Below are 16,286 nucleotides of genomic sequence, written 5' to 3' on the forward strand. Positions count from 1 at the left end.
GAGGCATTTCAAAGGACAAGTCAGCTTTGGGGTGCTTTCCTACTTTTTCCATAAACTACAACCAGTTTAATTCTGATGGAAAACAATTTAAGATTTACTTCTGGTTGTAGAAAAAAAGAAAAAATTTTAAATTCTGACAGTTAAACGATTACCAGATTCTAAGGGGTTAATTTGATGTAAATAACCTACTTGCCTGTGAGCACAGAATCTGGAAGTTAGAGGTCCTGGTGGCAAAAAGACTCTGTCTGGTGGTAACAGAGCTTTGTGGGTCTGAGGGGGTCTGGAGAGGCTCTGAGCCTAGCTTTGGGTTTGTTGCATCCCTCTCACTCTCTTAAAACAGTAACTCAAGATGTAAGTAAAAGTGTTTTCATTTTTTATTGATCCCACTAACATCTTTCATTATCCAGCATGTAGCCACAGCAAATTATTGCTCATTTGATACCGAGAATTCTATTGACCATCGCTTTCGTTGGAGAGAGAATTCTAACTACTCTGGCTTCTCTGTAGTCAGAGCTGAGGCTGAGGACATTCCTCGGCTAAAACCCAAGTAAATTGAGCCCTCGGCCTCCAGGAATTGATGGAGATGTGTTCATTACATTGAGCCGCATGAACATGCATAGAGATCTGCTTTTTACTCTGCCTGCCTTGCCCCCACTCATGCGAAAGGTCGGCCCCTTTGGAACATATCTGCCTTCTTAGGAGGCTGGGCATTCGTTTCCCTCTCCTGGACCCCTTCTGGCAACTTCTTTCTAGCTCTGGTCAGGGTTAAGGCAATGAAAGCCTGCTCTTGTGATCAATCCTGTGCTCAAAACCACCCCAAGGTGGACACCTACGGAAATCATTACCCCCGCCCCCCCCAAAAAAACCTCCTAAAATATCCAGATGAGTGACTTTATAGTCTCGATATAATTTTCTAAATTAAACTGCCATCCACTTCAAGACCCCATGTCATTAAAGAGGGCTAAGTACGGGAGAAGGGAGCTCTGAGTTCAGCATCTGTTCTCTCTTTAGTTGGCAATGGGCGTCCAGCCCCGAATGATAGCCCGGGTGACTCGCGTACTTGGCCAGTGCCTGAACGAGGAGGTGCCCTCTCCCACCCCCGGCCTGGTGAAGGCCTGACCTTTGACCCTAGGGCTAGCAGCTCCAGGGCACTCAAGGCTGAAGAGGGACGAAGGTAGGAAAAAGAGGCTGGAGACATGGTCCGGGAGAGGCCAGGTTTGTTCCCCAAGAAGCTAGTGGCTGAATCTGCCTTCACGCCGAAAGGAACCCGAAGCTGCCCTACAGCAGGGACCACCCGCCCAGGGTGGCTTCCTCGGACCTGCGTGTCTGGACCCATGCGCCTTCGCGGCCTCCCTTTGGGCGTCTCCATGAAAAGTGCCCCGACTCTAGGGTGTGCTGACCTGACACTACCGGGGCGAAGAGGGAGACGTCAAGCCCGGCAGCAGGTGGGGCTCAACCACCGCTAGCCCGCCGTCGGCGCCCAGCCGGGCCTCTCACATTTCCCGGTAATACATAATCCACGGCTGCTACCCCATAAGCCCTCTACCCCAAGAGAAGGCAAGGACGACCTTGGAGAAGCCATGCCCATGGGGACTCAGTGGAGGAGATGGTTCGGTTGGGTTTCATTTCCACAACCACCAGGAGATAAGTCCCCTCGGTTCCAGAACAAAAGGAGAACCAATTACCGACTTTAACAAATGAGTCGGCATGTTCAGCCCGCCAAACAGCTCCAACTCCAAAGGTGAAGGCACAGTTGGGGCTCTAAGGGATCCGTCTTGGCAGTTGTTTTCCTAACGGTGCTAAGTGTGCGTGAAACTGTTCGCACTCTCTCGAGGGCCGCGCTCCACGAACCCTCGCGCGTTTGGGAGCTACTTTGTTCTAGAACAAGGTAGTAACGGGGTGGCAGCATGCTCTGTGCACGCTGGACTCTCACCCAAGAGCAGCGGCCTAGAGATGAGAGTAGATTCTAACTCGGCTTGTGGGGATGGGGGGATAGGGGAGGGGTATTTACGCTGAGATTCACACAGTGGATTTTTAGTTGCTGTTGTTTTCTTTTTGTTTTTAATGTAGATAGATAACCCTGGCGTTGGTGTAACCAGCGCGCGCGCGCCCAATGCAGTCGTGTTCCTCGAATGCGCGCCCCGCCGGCCACACTTGGAGAATCCAGCCCACAGTGGTTTCGGAAATCCCATTTTCCTGATTGCAGCCCTGGCTCTGGAACCCCGCGAGCCTTCCGGGGGAGGGAGCCCCATCCGGGCCAAGTAGTGGGTCAGACACACACACACACACACACACAGACGGAGGCAGTGCTTCGTAGGATCGAAGATCCAGGGTTGCTGGATGGGGATCTGGGAGGCTACGGCTGAGGGAGGCCCTGGCGCTGCCGGAGTTGTGCAACCACTAAAGCAGCACAATCCTGATAATTATTTTAGGAAGAAAGACCTGGGACCTAGGTTTGAGCTAAAGAGGGTAGGGGCAAGTGACAGATGACCGAGCATTTCTTTGGAATGAGGGAGAACTGAGAACTACCCAGCTGGCCCGGCATTGCCGCAATCTGGACATTAGGAAATATATTCTCCTCGCACACACAGCAGCACACATCTCCTCCGATGGAAAGCTCACCCCTGCCCAGGGAGCCTCTGGCATGGCCACTGCACCTCCCAACTGCTTTTTCAGCTTCCTTCAGGTTTTACCAGGCAAATGAAACAAGAAGAACTCGATAGTAAATTATTTTATTCAGACTTCTGTCTTTTTATGAAAATAAAAGGCAACACTTTGTCATTTTTAATCATATAAGCAGACAATAAACCTAATTTCGATATTGATTTTTTCCAGAATCAAGTGATTTTGCGCAGTGTCTGTTGTATTTCCTTTCCGAGGAAGGGCCATTTGCTGGTAGATTGTATGGCTCTAAGACTGCACTACATATAGCTGATTGTGGACTTTGAAGCCAGGTAGCTGAGAGGGGGCTCTTCCTGGGTGGCAGAAAGTTTGGTTTTTGTCTAATTATCTAGATAATGGTTTCAACTTGGCCTCGTCTGGTGCCCTAGGACAGATTTAAGGCTCAACTGGTGCTTTTAGGAGTTATGGCCTCAGAAATACACTTTAATTTTTTTCAAAATCAAAATCAAATAAACAAAAATAAAAACAACAACCCCCAAAATCTTGATGATGTCAGGGGCCCAGACAACACCATGAGGAGCGTTAGCAAGGAGAGTGCACTCTCCCAGCAGCCCCAAGTTCAGGAAAGGGGCATGACCCTGAGCTGGCCAATCTTGGACTGCTGCAAAGGCCCAGCGGAGAAGTGTCAGGGGATGCCAGTTACTGCCAAAGGGCTCAGAGGCATGGATGATTTCTCCGAATACTGGTGCTCTCTTTCTTTTTTCAAAAACAATATTATATTTGATGTTGATGCCAAATGGAGTTGGCACCTCTCTTGTGAAAGTCTCAAGGTGCAGAGAGATCGGCCAGGCCTCCACCTAGCTCTAGAAGGAAGAGAAGGAGGGAGGGAATGAGGGGAGAAAGCTGCAGAGAAGAAAAGAGTGAGGTGGAGAGAGGAAGGAAAGAAGAAATCAAGAAAAGAGGTGGAGAGGAAAGAAAAACGGAAGGAAGAGGGGGAAGATAGAAATAAAAGGGAAAAGAAGAAGTGAAAAGGACGGTGAAGGAGAGGAAGAAAGGAAAAGAAAAAGGAAAAATAGATTTTAAAAGACCTAATAAAAAATAAAAGTACCCCATCCTTAAGAGGGAAACTGTTTGCTCTATGGACTACCTGGGACTTTTCCCGCAGCTCCGGGTGGTTTCTCCTCCCTCCTGGAACACAGAACAAATTCAAAAACCCTCAGCTCCTACTCCAATCCAAAAGGCTGGACTCAGGGCACACGGACCACTGAGACCCACCTACTAACCCAGCGTCCGCCGACGCCCCCCACATCCTCCGCGGTGAATGACAAAGGTCACCCTCTCCCCCCTACCCCCCCGCCCCCCGCCGCTGCTTCCAAGGGCCTAGGACCCTGGCTGGGGGGAGGGGACCTGGCGGTTCTATGCCCGGCAGAGGGGGATGGAACCTCGGGCCTTCGAGTGACCCTAGGGCTCTGACCTTTTCCACCGTCCTCCAGGGTCAGTAGTTAACCTTTCGCTCCCCGCCCCCGCCACTCAGTGGCCCTCGGCTAGGGAGAGTGGGTCAATATTTGGGACCAGCATAGGAGGGGGCGGCGCCCAGGTCGAATTGCAAGAGGATGGGGCCCAAACCAGCGTGCTCATTCTGCTCCCCACGCCCAGAAAACCCAGCCTCAAGGATCCCTTGCTTGCCCGGCGCTGGATGCCAAGGCCCAGTTAAACCCCGTACCTGGTAAAGAACACGCTGAGGCACGTAGGAAGAGAGTGGACTTCTTTCCTGCCCTGTTTAGAGCAGTTTCTCTTCTTTCAAAGTGTCACGCACCCCTCAGACACCAGCCACCCGTTTGCATTTTGGGGATCCGAAGAGCTTTGGTCAGGTGGGAGGCAGTGCAGAGTCAGACTTGTGCCCCCCTCAAGCCCGAAGCATTTAACTCCTCTGTGGGAATAGGTGCCAAGAGAACCAGTGAAGAAATCGAGCCAAAGTCCGTGCTGCCGGGCCCAGCTGATTGCCTCACCATCCCTGCTGGGACAGCAGGAACCAGCCTAGCGCCTGCCCCGTTCCACTAACTTCCGAAAGCGCCTGCGACCGGCGCCCCAGAGGGCTCTCCCGGCGGGGGCCGGGGGAAGGTGGGCGGCAAACCGGAGGCTGCAGAGGCTGGCGGAGCACCCCCCGCCCCCAGCTCCCGGCGGCTTGGGGTTTTCGCTGTCTCCCCAGCTGGAGCCGGGGCCGCCAGGAGCCGAGAGCGTTAGGTTCAAATGCATCAAGGCTCTGAAGTCATTCATCCGGTTTCATAAATAATTTTCTTATTACACTTAAGCCCGATTCCTGCCCCCTTTCCGTTTTCCTTGCGGGGTTTCAGCGGCTAAAAAGTTTCTAAGTCGGGTGGGCCGTTGTTTTCCTTTTTCCATCATTAACATCTTTAATATAAGCTATCAATAACCCTGTCGTTCGGAGCCGAGTTTCACGGTATTGATCCACGCGGCTATTCATCTCTGCCATGCAAGACACGGAATAATTTTCGCATTACAGTAGCTTGGATTTGCTTTTAATTCATATTTAAAGCTGCAACCGGCTCGGTGGAGCGCTCTGCGAAAGACTAGAGGCGCCTAATTAATAATAAGTTAGAAACGAAGGAAGGCACCGGCGAATAAATAATTAATACAGACATCTATGTCTCTTTGAATATTGCTCCTTTAAAAATTTAGACTTACCAGGACCATACTGTAAGTCTGCAATTTATATTGCAGGGATGATTTAAGAAAGCTATTTTTTTCCTTGAAATACAATACTAAATTATTTACAGTGTTTTTGCAAACCTAAGTTCCTTCATTAGCCAGCCCCTCCGGTTTGTTCCTTCCAGGTGGAAAACACTAATTTAAAAAAATAATCATAATAAGAATCATAATAAACTCCCAGGAACCACTGTCTGCAATTAGCGAAGGGTGTTAAGGGTGGGGGCTGATTGGCTGGAAGAGAGGAGTATGGGGTCTGCAGCCTTCCGAGGGGCTGAGAGCTGCCCCGTGGAGGTGGGCGGGGATGGGGGGTTGTTGGGAAGAGAAAACAACAAAATCCAAAATCACTGGGCAGTGACTTTGGGCATTCGATGGTTGCAGAAGAAACAAAGTTTTAGGTAAACTCAGAGTCCTCAAGGGGACTCCAAGAGGGAGGAGGCTATGATTGGGAGGGTCCCAAGTCCTTCCCCCTACTCCCCATGGGGGGAAAAATATAATTTTTAGAGAAAAGCTATTCAAAGCCAGGTCTGGATTCCAGGCTATCCAGGAGCTGCCAGTGGGCTAGAAGAGATAACAAAATTCAAGTGGGTCAGAGTGACTGAAGATCAGACGATCGGACGAGGTTTTGTGTGAGAAAGACTAGGATTTGTTTGCCATATTGTTAGCAATATTGATTTTTTTGTTACTTGGATTAATGTATGTTAAACAGGGAAATGCAGGCATTAGTCAAGTACATTGTAATCATCTATTGTTGAGACCGACCTTTCTCAGGTGAGTGCTGGAGGCTCAGGACTATGAGGCATTCCCAGGGGCTCAAGACCATCCAGACCCAGGTATGGGCATCCAAGATCCCCCAGGGTCTGGCAGTGTAGGGAGAAGACAACCTCAACTCCAGCTTGCTCTCCCTCCCCCCTCCTTTTAGAATTACAGGCTTATTTAACCAACCCACTACCCCAGTATGTCTGGCTCAATCTGTTGCTGGGTTAAATGATGATTAGAGAAATTGAGAGGTGGAGGCATCCTTGACACCCAAAGTTCCTCACTGCCCCCCCATGCATCTTCCCCACAGCCTCCTAGCCCCGCCTCCAGGTCTATTGGCCCTGGTGACCATCCCATCAATCCCCTTGGGTCTCGACCAAGAGTCCCCAAGGCTGGGGACTCGCACATGCCAGTCGGTGGCCTGAGGCTTGGAGGGGAGCACAGCCCCTGCGCCTACACAAGTACATCAAGTACATGCATAACATGCATCTACACCGTTAGGCCTGAAAAAAAGATACGAGGTGGGGAGGGAGACGCCTGGAGACCCTCCCGGCCCCGACTCAGGACCTTGGGTGCTGGCCCGGCCCTGAGAAGCGTGCCTCAGAGACAACGCCCCTCCCCCCATATCGGTCCCCAGGGTCGTCTTCCCCTCACCCAATCCCAGCCCCCGCCCCCCACCCCCGCAGGCCTTGCCGTCTCACCCTGCCATTGGGAGAGAGGGGTTCTAAGGTCACACACTCTGCTTTTCTTCCCAACCCCCCTCCCGCGCCCTGGGTCACCGCATTTATGGAGCAAGATACCTTCACTCACGAAGGTCCCGCCGCATCAAGGTGAAGGTCTTTTCCGAGCTCCACCGACCCTGAAGGGCTTGCACAGAATCCCTTGGGCCTTGGACCGTTCAGAAGGGGGCAAGAGGGTGAGCTTCAGGGTTAAAGGGCGGCGATGGGGGTGGGGGAGAGACTGACGACTCCATAATCCTTCGCCGGAATGGCGCTCGGGCAGGCGCTCGCCCAGAGCCGGAGGGTCCCACAGCCAGAGGCTGCATCTCGTGCCAGCCACGAGGGTGAAGGGGTGAGGAGGCCGAGACTTGCAAGGCGGACAGGGCCGGATGGGCAAGAAAAAAAGGAAATGTGTGGAAAGTGTGAAGGGGAAAGGAGAAACGAAGGTTGGGAGGGAAAAAGGAGGCTCGGCCTGGAGAAAACACAAGGCCCGGCGCAGCCCGGGAGGGAGGCACAAGCAAGGGATGGGGAGCCCAGAACACCGGCGTTTCATTTTTAAATCTTCTAGGTGTCTGCAGGTCAAATAAAGACAAGGGCCGTAATGATTATTCTGTTAAATCTATGGTACTTGACTTCGCAAACACTAATTGATTAGACACCAAAATGATTTGTTTAAAGAGTTTTCCTTTCCAAGGGCAGCTGCTCTCGGGCCGGGGTCGGCGTTATTCTGCGAGGCTGCGGAGGAGATCGGCCAACGCGCCGCGCGCCAGGCCGCAGAGGCCGCAGTCGGCCCGGGGCTGTCGGCGCGGGTCCACGCCCCTTCTGCCTCAGGCTCCCGGCTGGCCCGCACTCCGCTACCTCCGCCCTTCCTGTCCTCCAGGTCCGGAGCTTGCTGCACCTGGGGACCTTCGTGAGCCCACTGTGCCTTCTGCCCGCCCCTTTTGCTCTGAGTTGTCCACACTTTGGGTCGCTTTGATCTGCTCCAGAGAAAGGGCCCCCCTCTCCCTTGCCTCTGGCCTCCCCAGCCTCCAGCCCTGGCATTCGCTACCTCGGCGGCGCGCAGCTAACCCAGAGCAGAGCCCCAGAAGGGAGGCACTGGAAGAGCATTAACCACCGCCCCAAATCTGGTAAATTCTTTGCCCCTACCCCACCCCGCAGCCCGGATAGGTCTCCTTTGTAATATACTTCAACAGTACAAAGATAAGACCAAGAAAGAAAATCCACTGAAGGGTTGGCCAGAGAAGGTCACCTGCCCCGGCATCTAGCTGGCTACGTCCGCAGCGGGGTCCTGAAGCCAGCGTGTTCCACCTGGGAGCCTTGGACCCCACCCGAAACCCCACGGCATCAGGACACCCCTTATCCCTTCAGCGCTCTCAGCTGAAGACCTTGAAAAGCCCTCGCCGAAGTGGGCGACCGTTGGAACGAATCTAAGTCCAAGAGAAGCCGCCTCTAGCTTATCGGATGCCCCAAGAATGGAAGTAACCGGAGATGCTCCCAGAGGGGTCTGAGGTCCTAGAACCGCTGCCCCGACCGCCCTGTGCACCTCCTAGAACCTGGAGTCCTCTGGGGTTGGCACCAGCTGTCAAAGAGCTCTTCACCAGAGCGTCTTCTCTGGGATGTGGAGGGTGTGGTTAGGAGATGGAACAAAGGAGAGTGCAAAACACAGAATAAAAAAATATTGTTATGAGCAAAAAACGTAATTTACATTAAAAAGGAAAAAAGGAAACCGAACAGATGAATAAAAAGTATATGAAGGTCAAAGGCTGATGAAGAGGGCTAGAATAATTGATTACTGCTTCCTTGGCCCCCATAAAGTGGAGAGAAGCCATTGACTAATTTTTTTTAACAGTTGTCAATAATGAATCATCAGGCCACCCTCTTCTGAACTTTCTGGCGTTCCATTGTAAGCCAATAGCAATTTTCTGGGGTGGGGGAAACAAAACTCTGCAGAGGTGGGAAGAAGACAGGAAAACCTGGCCAGAAGCACCCAGGACCAAATCCTTCACCCACAGTTATCAAGTGCCCTACTGTGCCAGACACCAAAGAAATGGTTCCTCACCGAGAGTTTAATTCTAGACTTGCTACAGGCATCAGAAATGCTGGTGAGCGGACTTCCCTGGTGGCGCAGTGGTTAAGAATCCGCCTACCAATTCAGGGGACACGGGTTTGAGCCCTGGCCCAGGAAGATCCCACATGCCACGGAGCAACTAAGCCCGTGCGCCACAGCTACTGAGCCTGTACTCTAAAGCCTGCGAGCCACAACTACTGAGCCCACGTGGCACAACTACTGAAGCCCACACGCCTAGAGCCCCTGCTCCGCAACAAGAGAAGCCACCGCAATGAGAAGCCGCGCACTGAAACGAAGAGTAACCCCCGCTTGCTGCAACTAGAGAAAGCCCGCTTGCAGCAACAAAGACCCAATGCAGCCAAAAATTAATTAATTAATTAATTTTTTAAAAAAGAGCTTTAAAAAAAAAAAGAAAGAAAGAAATGCTGGTGAGTTACATTCTGAGGCCCTGGCCAAGGTGTCAGACTCTCCGTGGAGCCCTGGGTGAGGGAATCTTCCCTGACACCCAGGTTTGCTGTTTGTGCGGTCAACATACCGGAAGTTAACATTTGATGGCTCAGAGGGGCTAGAAACAGTTTTTTGGAATGGTCCTGAAAACTGGGACTGGGCCATATGTTACATCTCTGTTACTCACAAAGAGCACTAAAGCAGTAACTCTGAAACTGATGGAAGGTTCTCAAAGAACCTTGTGTGGCCAGCATTTGGAGGAAAGATCTTATTCTCATTCTCTTTTCTAAGCCTAGTGGGGTCACCTGGCAAGTTCTAGCCCACCCAGAATAGGAAGGATTGCACCTGCCTCACCACCACCAGCAGCACCCCAACAACTACAAAATAAGTAGTCTAAAATCTTTGTTTCCACACTGAAAACATTGCCAGCCACAAGCATCCAGTCCATAGTCTTATTTCCCTTTTTCTTAAATATATACATGTATGAAATGGGGTGGTGACTAACATTATTTTTTTCTTTAAGTTCCCTGCAGCTACTCAAAATCTAACCAGCTGACAATGAGCCCTCCCCTCAGGCTTCTTGGCTGTGATAAAGAACTGTACAGTATCCTGTAATCACATACACTAGACCCACTGAGTAATTTCAAGAGACCCCTCCCTGACCTCTTTAATCCTCCATAGTGCACCTGATGTTATGCTGGGCAGTGGAAAAGGGAAGGGAAGAGAGGGACAAAATGACAAAAAGCTATCCTAGCCCTCCTGTCCTTCCCCCCCCACACACACACATACATGTGCATTCACCCTAACTAGGCCTAAGAGCATCCATCCCACCCATCATACATTCTTAGTAATAGGAAAGTTTTCCAAGACATTGAATAAGAATAAAATGTTTCTGAGAAATTACTGCAATTCAGTCAACTACAAGAAAACAAAGGTTAAATGAAAGGAATGAACAGCCAAGAAAGATTAGGGAGATTTGCAAACTCCCCAAGCAAGTCCTGCACTCACATTAGTCCACCATATGCAATACTTATCCAGATTTTTACTTTGGCTACTCCTTTAGGGACCAGCACTGAACCAGGCCCCCTTTTCATGGGGGGTGGAGCGGGGGGGGGGGGCGGAGGGAGTTAAGCTCACCTGATCCCAGCCCTCTTCAGGTAGACTCCAGGGGCTCAGCTGAGAGCCTCACATGAAGGAGCGTTTCCAGGATCAAGTCCCTAATTAGTTACACAAAGAGAAAACCATGAACAATTTGTGCATTTGGTGGTATTTACTTCTTTCTTTTAACAAACTGCCTTTGGGAAAGAGAGTTGTCATAAGGGCAAATCGATCACTTCAGGGGGATTAAAATATGGGGGGGGGAGGCAAACGGTTTAGCTCAAAGTCTGCCTTCTATGTTAACCCATTGTTTGGTCTCATATAAGAGCTACATGCTCTATGTTGTAAGAAATGAGAACAGAAACAATACGGAGCCAGGAATTCAGCTTCCCACCAACATATTGTGATCCACTAGGCAGAAAATATGTTTTAAGCTTGCGTATATGTATGTATGACTAGAGAGATGTAGATACAAGAGTAACTTTAAATAGAGTAATTTTGTTTTTTGAGTTCCTTTTTGTCACTGTATTTTTCCCAAAGACCTTCTGCTCTCTGGAGGTTTTAAATTCCTAAATATTCATTGCACAAGCTGATGCTAAGTCCACTGAGATGGACCCCCATCTCCAGGACCTCCATAGGCATTGTTTGGACAAAACAGGAATGTCCGTGGTGATGAAACCAACCAGGTTAACCGATCTCAGGACATGACCACTTTCAAGGAAGGCAGGTAGTGTAACCCACTGGCCTTGACCTACCTTGATCTTGACGTTGCCTAGGCAGTGGTAGGGACCTGGGCAGAGATTGGCCTGCCTGCTCATGCCTTAGCTGGTGAGAAGTTTCCCCCAAGGATAGACTGGCCCAAGCTTTTGCCTAAGGGACTCAGCCACCACTACTACTACCATTCCACCACCCTGACCTCTCCTAGGGTCTGGGAACATTCCCAGCAGAGACACCGGTGGTGGGTTCCGACCTGGTGCCGCAGGAAAGGAACATACAGTCTGAGTTTGGCCACACACACTTTGTTCCATATCCGAACCCATATACCCAGATTCTGAGAAGCTGTCCCCCATTGTGACCACCACTCGCCCGGGGCTGAGGCTCGGCGCTGACCGGGTCATAACTGCCAAGGGCTGGACAATGGGCACATCTGTCCTTTCTCTGAGGGATGAAAGCACCTAAGCGGACACGCTCTGCCTTTTGTTACGGTTTTTTTTTCCCTTTCTTTTGTAAATGAAAGAAAGCCGCGGCATGTGGCGGCCGGGTATACGTCTCACACTGGGGGCCGCCCCACGCGTCCCCACCATGCCCAAGGACCAGGTTCGATTCCGGATTGGACCGTGATTGTGGGAAGCGAACAATTACGCCCGAAGCTGAATTGATTTTCAAATCTGGAGGCTTCTCGCAGGGACGCCGGGAAGAGGGCGTCCCTATGGGCCAAGAAGAGACTGGCGTGCCTGGTCCACCCTGCCGGCGTCAGTCCTTCCCGCAAGCAGCGGCCTCTTGGTGTTTTACCAGGAGGGCCATGAAGAAACCGCAGGAACAGCCCGAGCCTCGGCGGCCCCACCAGAACCCACGAGTTAACATAGGAACCCACCAGGGCACTCACAAAATACACACACACACACGCCGAGTCATTCACGAAGCGGCGCGCCGCCTTAATTATCAGCTGAGCCGGAGAAGGACCCAGGCGGAGGAGGACAGCGAGGTATGGCCGGGACTGGGACTCTTGGCACTAAGCTCACCTCTTCGCAGAGCATGGAGGAGTCAGGGTGGGCAGAGAATTATCAGGGAGGACAGAGGTTGTCGGGTCAACAGCCACCAGGTTGACCAAGGCCTTTAAAATATTTGCTCCCCTCCCCCTCAAAAGGCCAAGAACCTGAAGATGGGGAGAGCGTGGACTCCCAGAGGCCCTCCCGGGAAACAAGCCAGGGTGGAAGGAGTGATGACACCAGCTGAGGCTCCCCGGGAAACCTGCACCGGGAGGCAGCAACTGGAGAGAGGGGCGATGGCTCTCTAGGCATACTGCGCCACCCGGGAGGCGAGCCCAGCAAGTGTGGCCGAGGGCTGGGAAGAGAGCCCACCCGAGCTAGGGAGCCGAGAGAGACCCAAGTTTCCCAGGGTTGCGGTAGCAGCCCCAGATCGCGCTCTACGTTAGACACTCGCACGTGCGCACCGCTCCCCCGCAGCCCAGCGCCTTACGAGCGGCGCTGGGACCCCCACCTTCATTTGTACGGGGACGTCACGGGCCGCGCGCGCGGGGACTGAGGGGGCGGGGCTGATCCGCGCGCCTGCGCGCTGCGCCCGGCGGGCGTGAGGGCGGGCCGCGGCGGCGGCGGCGGAACAGCGGCCACAGAGTCTGCAACAGTAACCGAGCCATGGCTGGAGCTGGCCAGCGGCGCGGGCAGGCAGCAGCCGCGGAAGGCGCAAGGGGTGCGTCAGGGGAGCCGGGGGCCTCACAATTCTAAGAAGGAGAGGAACGTGAGGGGGCCGGGGGCGGGCGGGCTGGGGGCACCGCGCTCGCCTAACGGCGCGGATCCTTTTCGGAAATTAATATTAAAAAAAAAAAAAAGCCGAGGACGCAGAGGGGAAGGTGGGGACAAGAGGGAAGGCGAGACACACTGAGAGGGAGACAGAGCCCCACAGTGAGAGGAAGGAAGGAAGGCAACAGTCGCCAGCAGCCGATGTGAAGACCGGACTGCGTGCGCCCTTCGCCGCCTCTGCCCGGCCTCATCGATGTTGTGTCCGCCGCCCGCTCGCCCAGATCACGATGAACGCGCAGCTGACCATGGAGGCGATCGGGGAGCTGCACGGGGTGAGCCATGAGCCGGTGCCTGCCCCTGCCGACTTGCTGGGCGGTAGCCCCCACGCGCGAAGCTCCGTGGCGCACCGCGGCAGCCACCTGCCCCCCGCGCACCCGCGCTCGATGGGCATGGCGTCCTTGCTGGACGGCGGCAGCGGCAGCGGCGATTACCACCACCACCACCGGGCCCCCGAGCACAGCCTGGCCGGCCCCCTGCACCCCACCATGACCATGGCCTGCGAGACTCCCCCAGGTATGAGCATGCCCACCACCTACACCACCTTAACCCCTCTGCAGCCGCTGCCGCCCATTTCCACCGTCTCGGACAAGTTCCCCCACCATCACCACCACCACCACCACCACCACCACCCGCACCACCACCAGCGCCTGGCAGGCAACGTGAGCGGTAGCTTCACGCTCATGCGGGACGAGCGCGGGCTGGCCTCCATGAATAACCTCTATACCCCCTATCACAAGGACGTGGCCGGCATGGGCCAGAGCCTCTCTCCCCTCTCCGGCTCCGGTCTGGGCGGCATCCACAACTCCCAGCAAGGGCTCCCCCACTATGCCCACCCGGGCGCCGCCATGCCCACCGACAAGATGCTCACCCCCAATGGCTTCGAAGCCCACCACCCGGCCATGCTCGGCCGTCACGGGGAGCAGCACCTCACGCCCACCTCGGCCGGCATGGTTCCCATCAACGGCCTTCCTCCACACCACCCACACGCCCACCTGAACGCCCAGGGCCACGGGCAACTCCTGGGCACGGCCCGGGAGCCCAACCCTTCGGTAACCGGTGCGCAGGTCAGCAATGGAAGTAATTCAGGGCAGATGGAAGAGATCAATACCAAAGAGGTGGCGCAGCGTATCACCACCGAGCTTAAGCGCTACAGCATACCACAGGCCATCTTCGCGCAGAGGGTGCTCTGTCGCTCCCAAGGGACCCTCTCGGACCTGCTGCGCAACCCCAAACCCTGGAGCAAACTCAAATCCGGCCGGGAGACCTTCCGGAGGATGTGGAAGTGGCTGCAGGAGCCGGAGTTCCAGCGCATGTCGGCGCTCCGCTTAGCAGGTGAGCAGGCCAAGGAGCTGGGCGCGCGGGGAGATAAGGTATTGGGGAAGCTGAAGGGACACAAGGAGGCAGGGAAGGAGAGAGATCTGTGCACGCTTCATCCCGTCCTCCTTTCACCGAAAGGGGGGTCCCTAGGCCTGGAAGAGCCAGAGCGTGGCTCCAGGGAGCAGACAGCCTCTTCCAGGACTCAGTGCATTGGGCTATGGAAGGCTCCGGGAACTGAGCAGCGCGGCCTGGGTGATTGCAGAGGAGCATTTGTGCTGGGAGACAGCGCAGGAAGCTCGCACGACCGTAGGAGGAAAGAAATCCCAGCACGTGGCTGGATACGGTCCGTGCATCGCTTCTGGGTTTGGCACTCCAGGTTTGTGGGGCGAGAGAGGCGACGCGTGCGTGGAACTGCGTGCAGGTGCTGCCAGCCAGTATCCCTGGCACATACCCGGGCGCTGTGCTGGAGTGTTGCAGGAGCTGCCCGCCAATGTTTAGCTGAACTCGTTGCGGTGACCCCGCTCCCGCGCTCACTTTAGTGACGCGGGGCGGGGTGGGGGGCTGGAGCGTGGGGAGCGCACTCTGGGAGTTCCAGCAAAGGTTCCGAAGCCGCGCGGCGCTGGGTGTGTGGCGCAGACGCTCCGTAAGGTTTAGGACGCACTATGCGCTTGTGACCGGCTGTAGAGAGGAAGGCAGATCGTGCCAAGGTCCAGGTGAGGGCGGCCGAGCAACAAGGGAGCTTCTAGCTTAGCCCAGAGACCGATTTCGCTGCCAACTCGCTTAGGGCTTCGCATTTTGTTTTATTCCTCTGCATGAATTTTCGTCTGAATCCCCATGCAGGGGGTGGGAGTGTGAGGGAAAAAACCAAGTCTTCGAGCAGAGGTCTCCGGACCCAAACACCCCGAGGGCCTGGTGTTTCCGAGTTGAGCGGGAAGGTCTTGGCGGCGCTGCGTAGACACAGCGCCCAGTTCCCCCAGCCTCTCTAAGCCAAGGTAAGGGGAAGGCTCTGGCCGGCCCACCGGCGGAGGGGACAACTGACCCCAGCCTGAATCACACGGGAGATTTCAAGCAGATTCAGTGACCCCCTAGGGCGGAGGACAAGCGGAGAGGTAGAGCCAAGGGCAGCCGAGGGTGGACTCGGTTTGATGAGACCCGGGCTGAGTTGATTGACTCCTGGGGTACATGCTGCCACTCCCCCACCCAATCTCAGCCCGGCGCCCTAGCCTGAGTCCTGGCGAAGAAAAAGGTAAAAGCCGGAATGAGGGTTTTTTAATTAACTGATCGTTCTCCATTAATTCGTCCCTGGAGAACGAGAGACAGTCAATCCGCGCAGAGCCGTGGGCGCTGAGCCGTTTCACAGTCTAAAATCAAAGCAAGAGGCCAGGGCCCCCTCCCCCACATCGTGCGGGCCAATGAGAAGCTAGAGGGAAGCGGGTGCCGGCGTCCCCGCGAGCTTGCCACTCCAGCCGGATGCGACCCAAAGCAGTCTTGGGGTCTGGGTTCTTGTGGCCTCCCTGCTGGAGCTCCGCACCGTCTGAGCCTCTGACCCACCAGGTTTTCCAGTTCAACCCCGCGCTCGTTGGCTCCAAAGTCCCCACGAGGACTCTTGCAGCCTGAGCCCAGAAGCCAGGAGAGGTTGACAGGGTACCCTCTGGGGCTCCCGCAATTCCACTCTCTAGCTTTGTGTGCACCCACCAGATTGCCCCCATCCCATGGGTAGACCGAGACCCGAGGGCAGCTGAAGTTCTGGAAGGGACGGCAGAAAATGCTATTCCTCTCCCAGACTGATACGCCTATGCCAGCGTCCAAGGTAGTGCTTTTTCACACGCACACGCCAGCCTCGAGCCCGGCTTCAGGACTTTTTACCGAGGCAGTGCACACACAAGCAGGTTAGTGGGGCTGGGGGAATGGAGAGAGGGGATGCAAATGGAGAGCGGTTCCCCCACCCCGCCCCCAGGGAAGCTCGTTCCAAACCCCCCACCTCCTGAA

At 54.4% G+C, this 16,286-nt stretch overlaps 1 protein-coding gene across 1 annotated transcript in view; it reads left to right on the forward strand.

The window, feature by feature from the left end:
* Positions 1–13,207: 13,207 nt before the first annotated feature.
* Positions 13,208–16,286, forward strand: part of ONECUT1 (one cut homeobox 1) — a 32,335-nt gene continuing 29,256 nt past the window's right edge. Inside the window, exon 1 of the mRNA XM_060095296.1 lies at positions 13,208–14,312. Within this exon, the coding sequence (XP_059951279.1) occupies positions 13,208–14,312 (1,105 nt within the window). The remainder of the gene's footprint in view (positions 14,313–16,286) is intronic.

The sequence above is a fragment of the Mesoplodon densirostris genome, chromosome 4 (genome assembly GCF_025265405.1).
Source record: "Mesoplodon densirostris isolate mMesDen1 chromosome 4, mMesDen1 primary haplotype, whole genome shotgun sequence".
Taxonomy (NCBI): domain Eukaryota; kingdom Metazoa; phylum Chordata; class Mammalia; order Artiodactyla; family Ziphiidae; genus Mesoplodon; species Mesoplodon densirostris.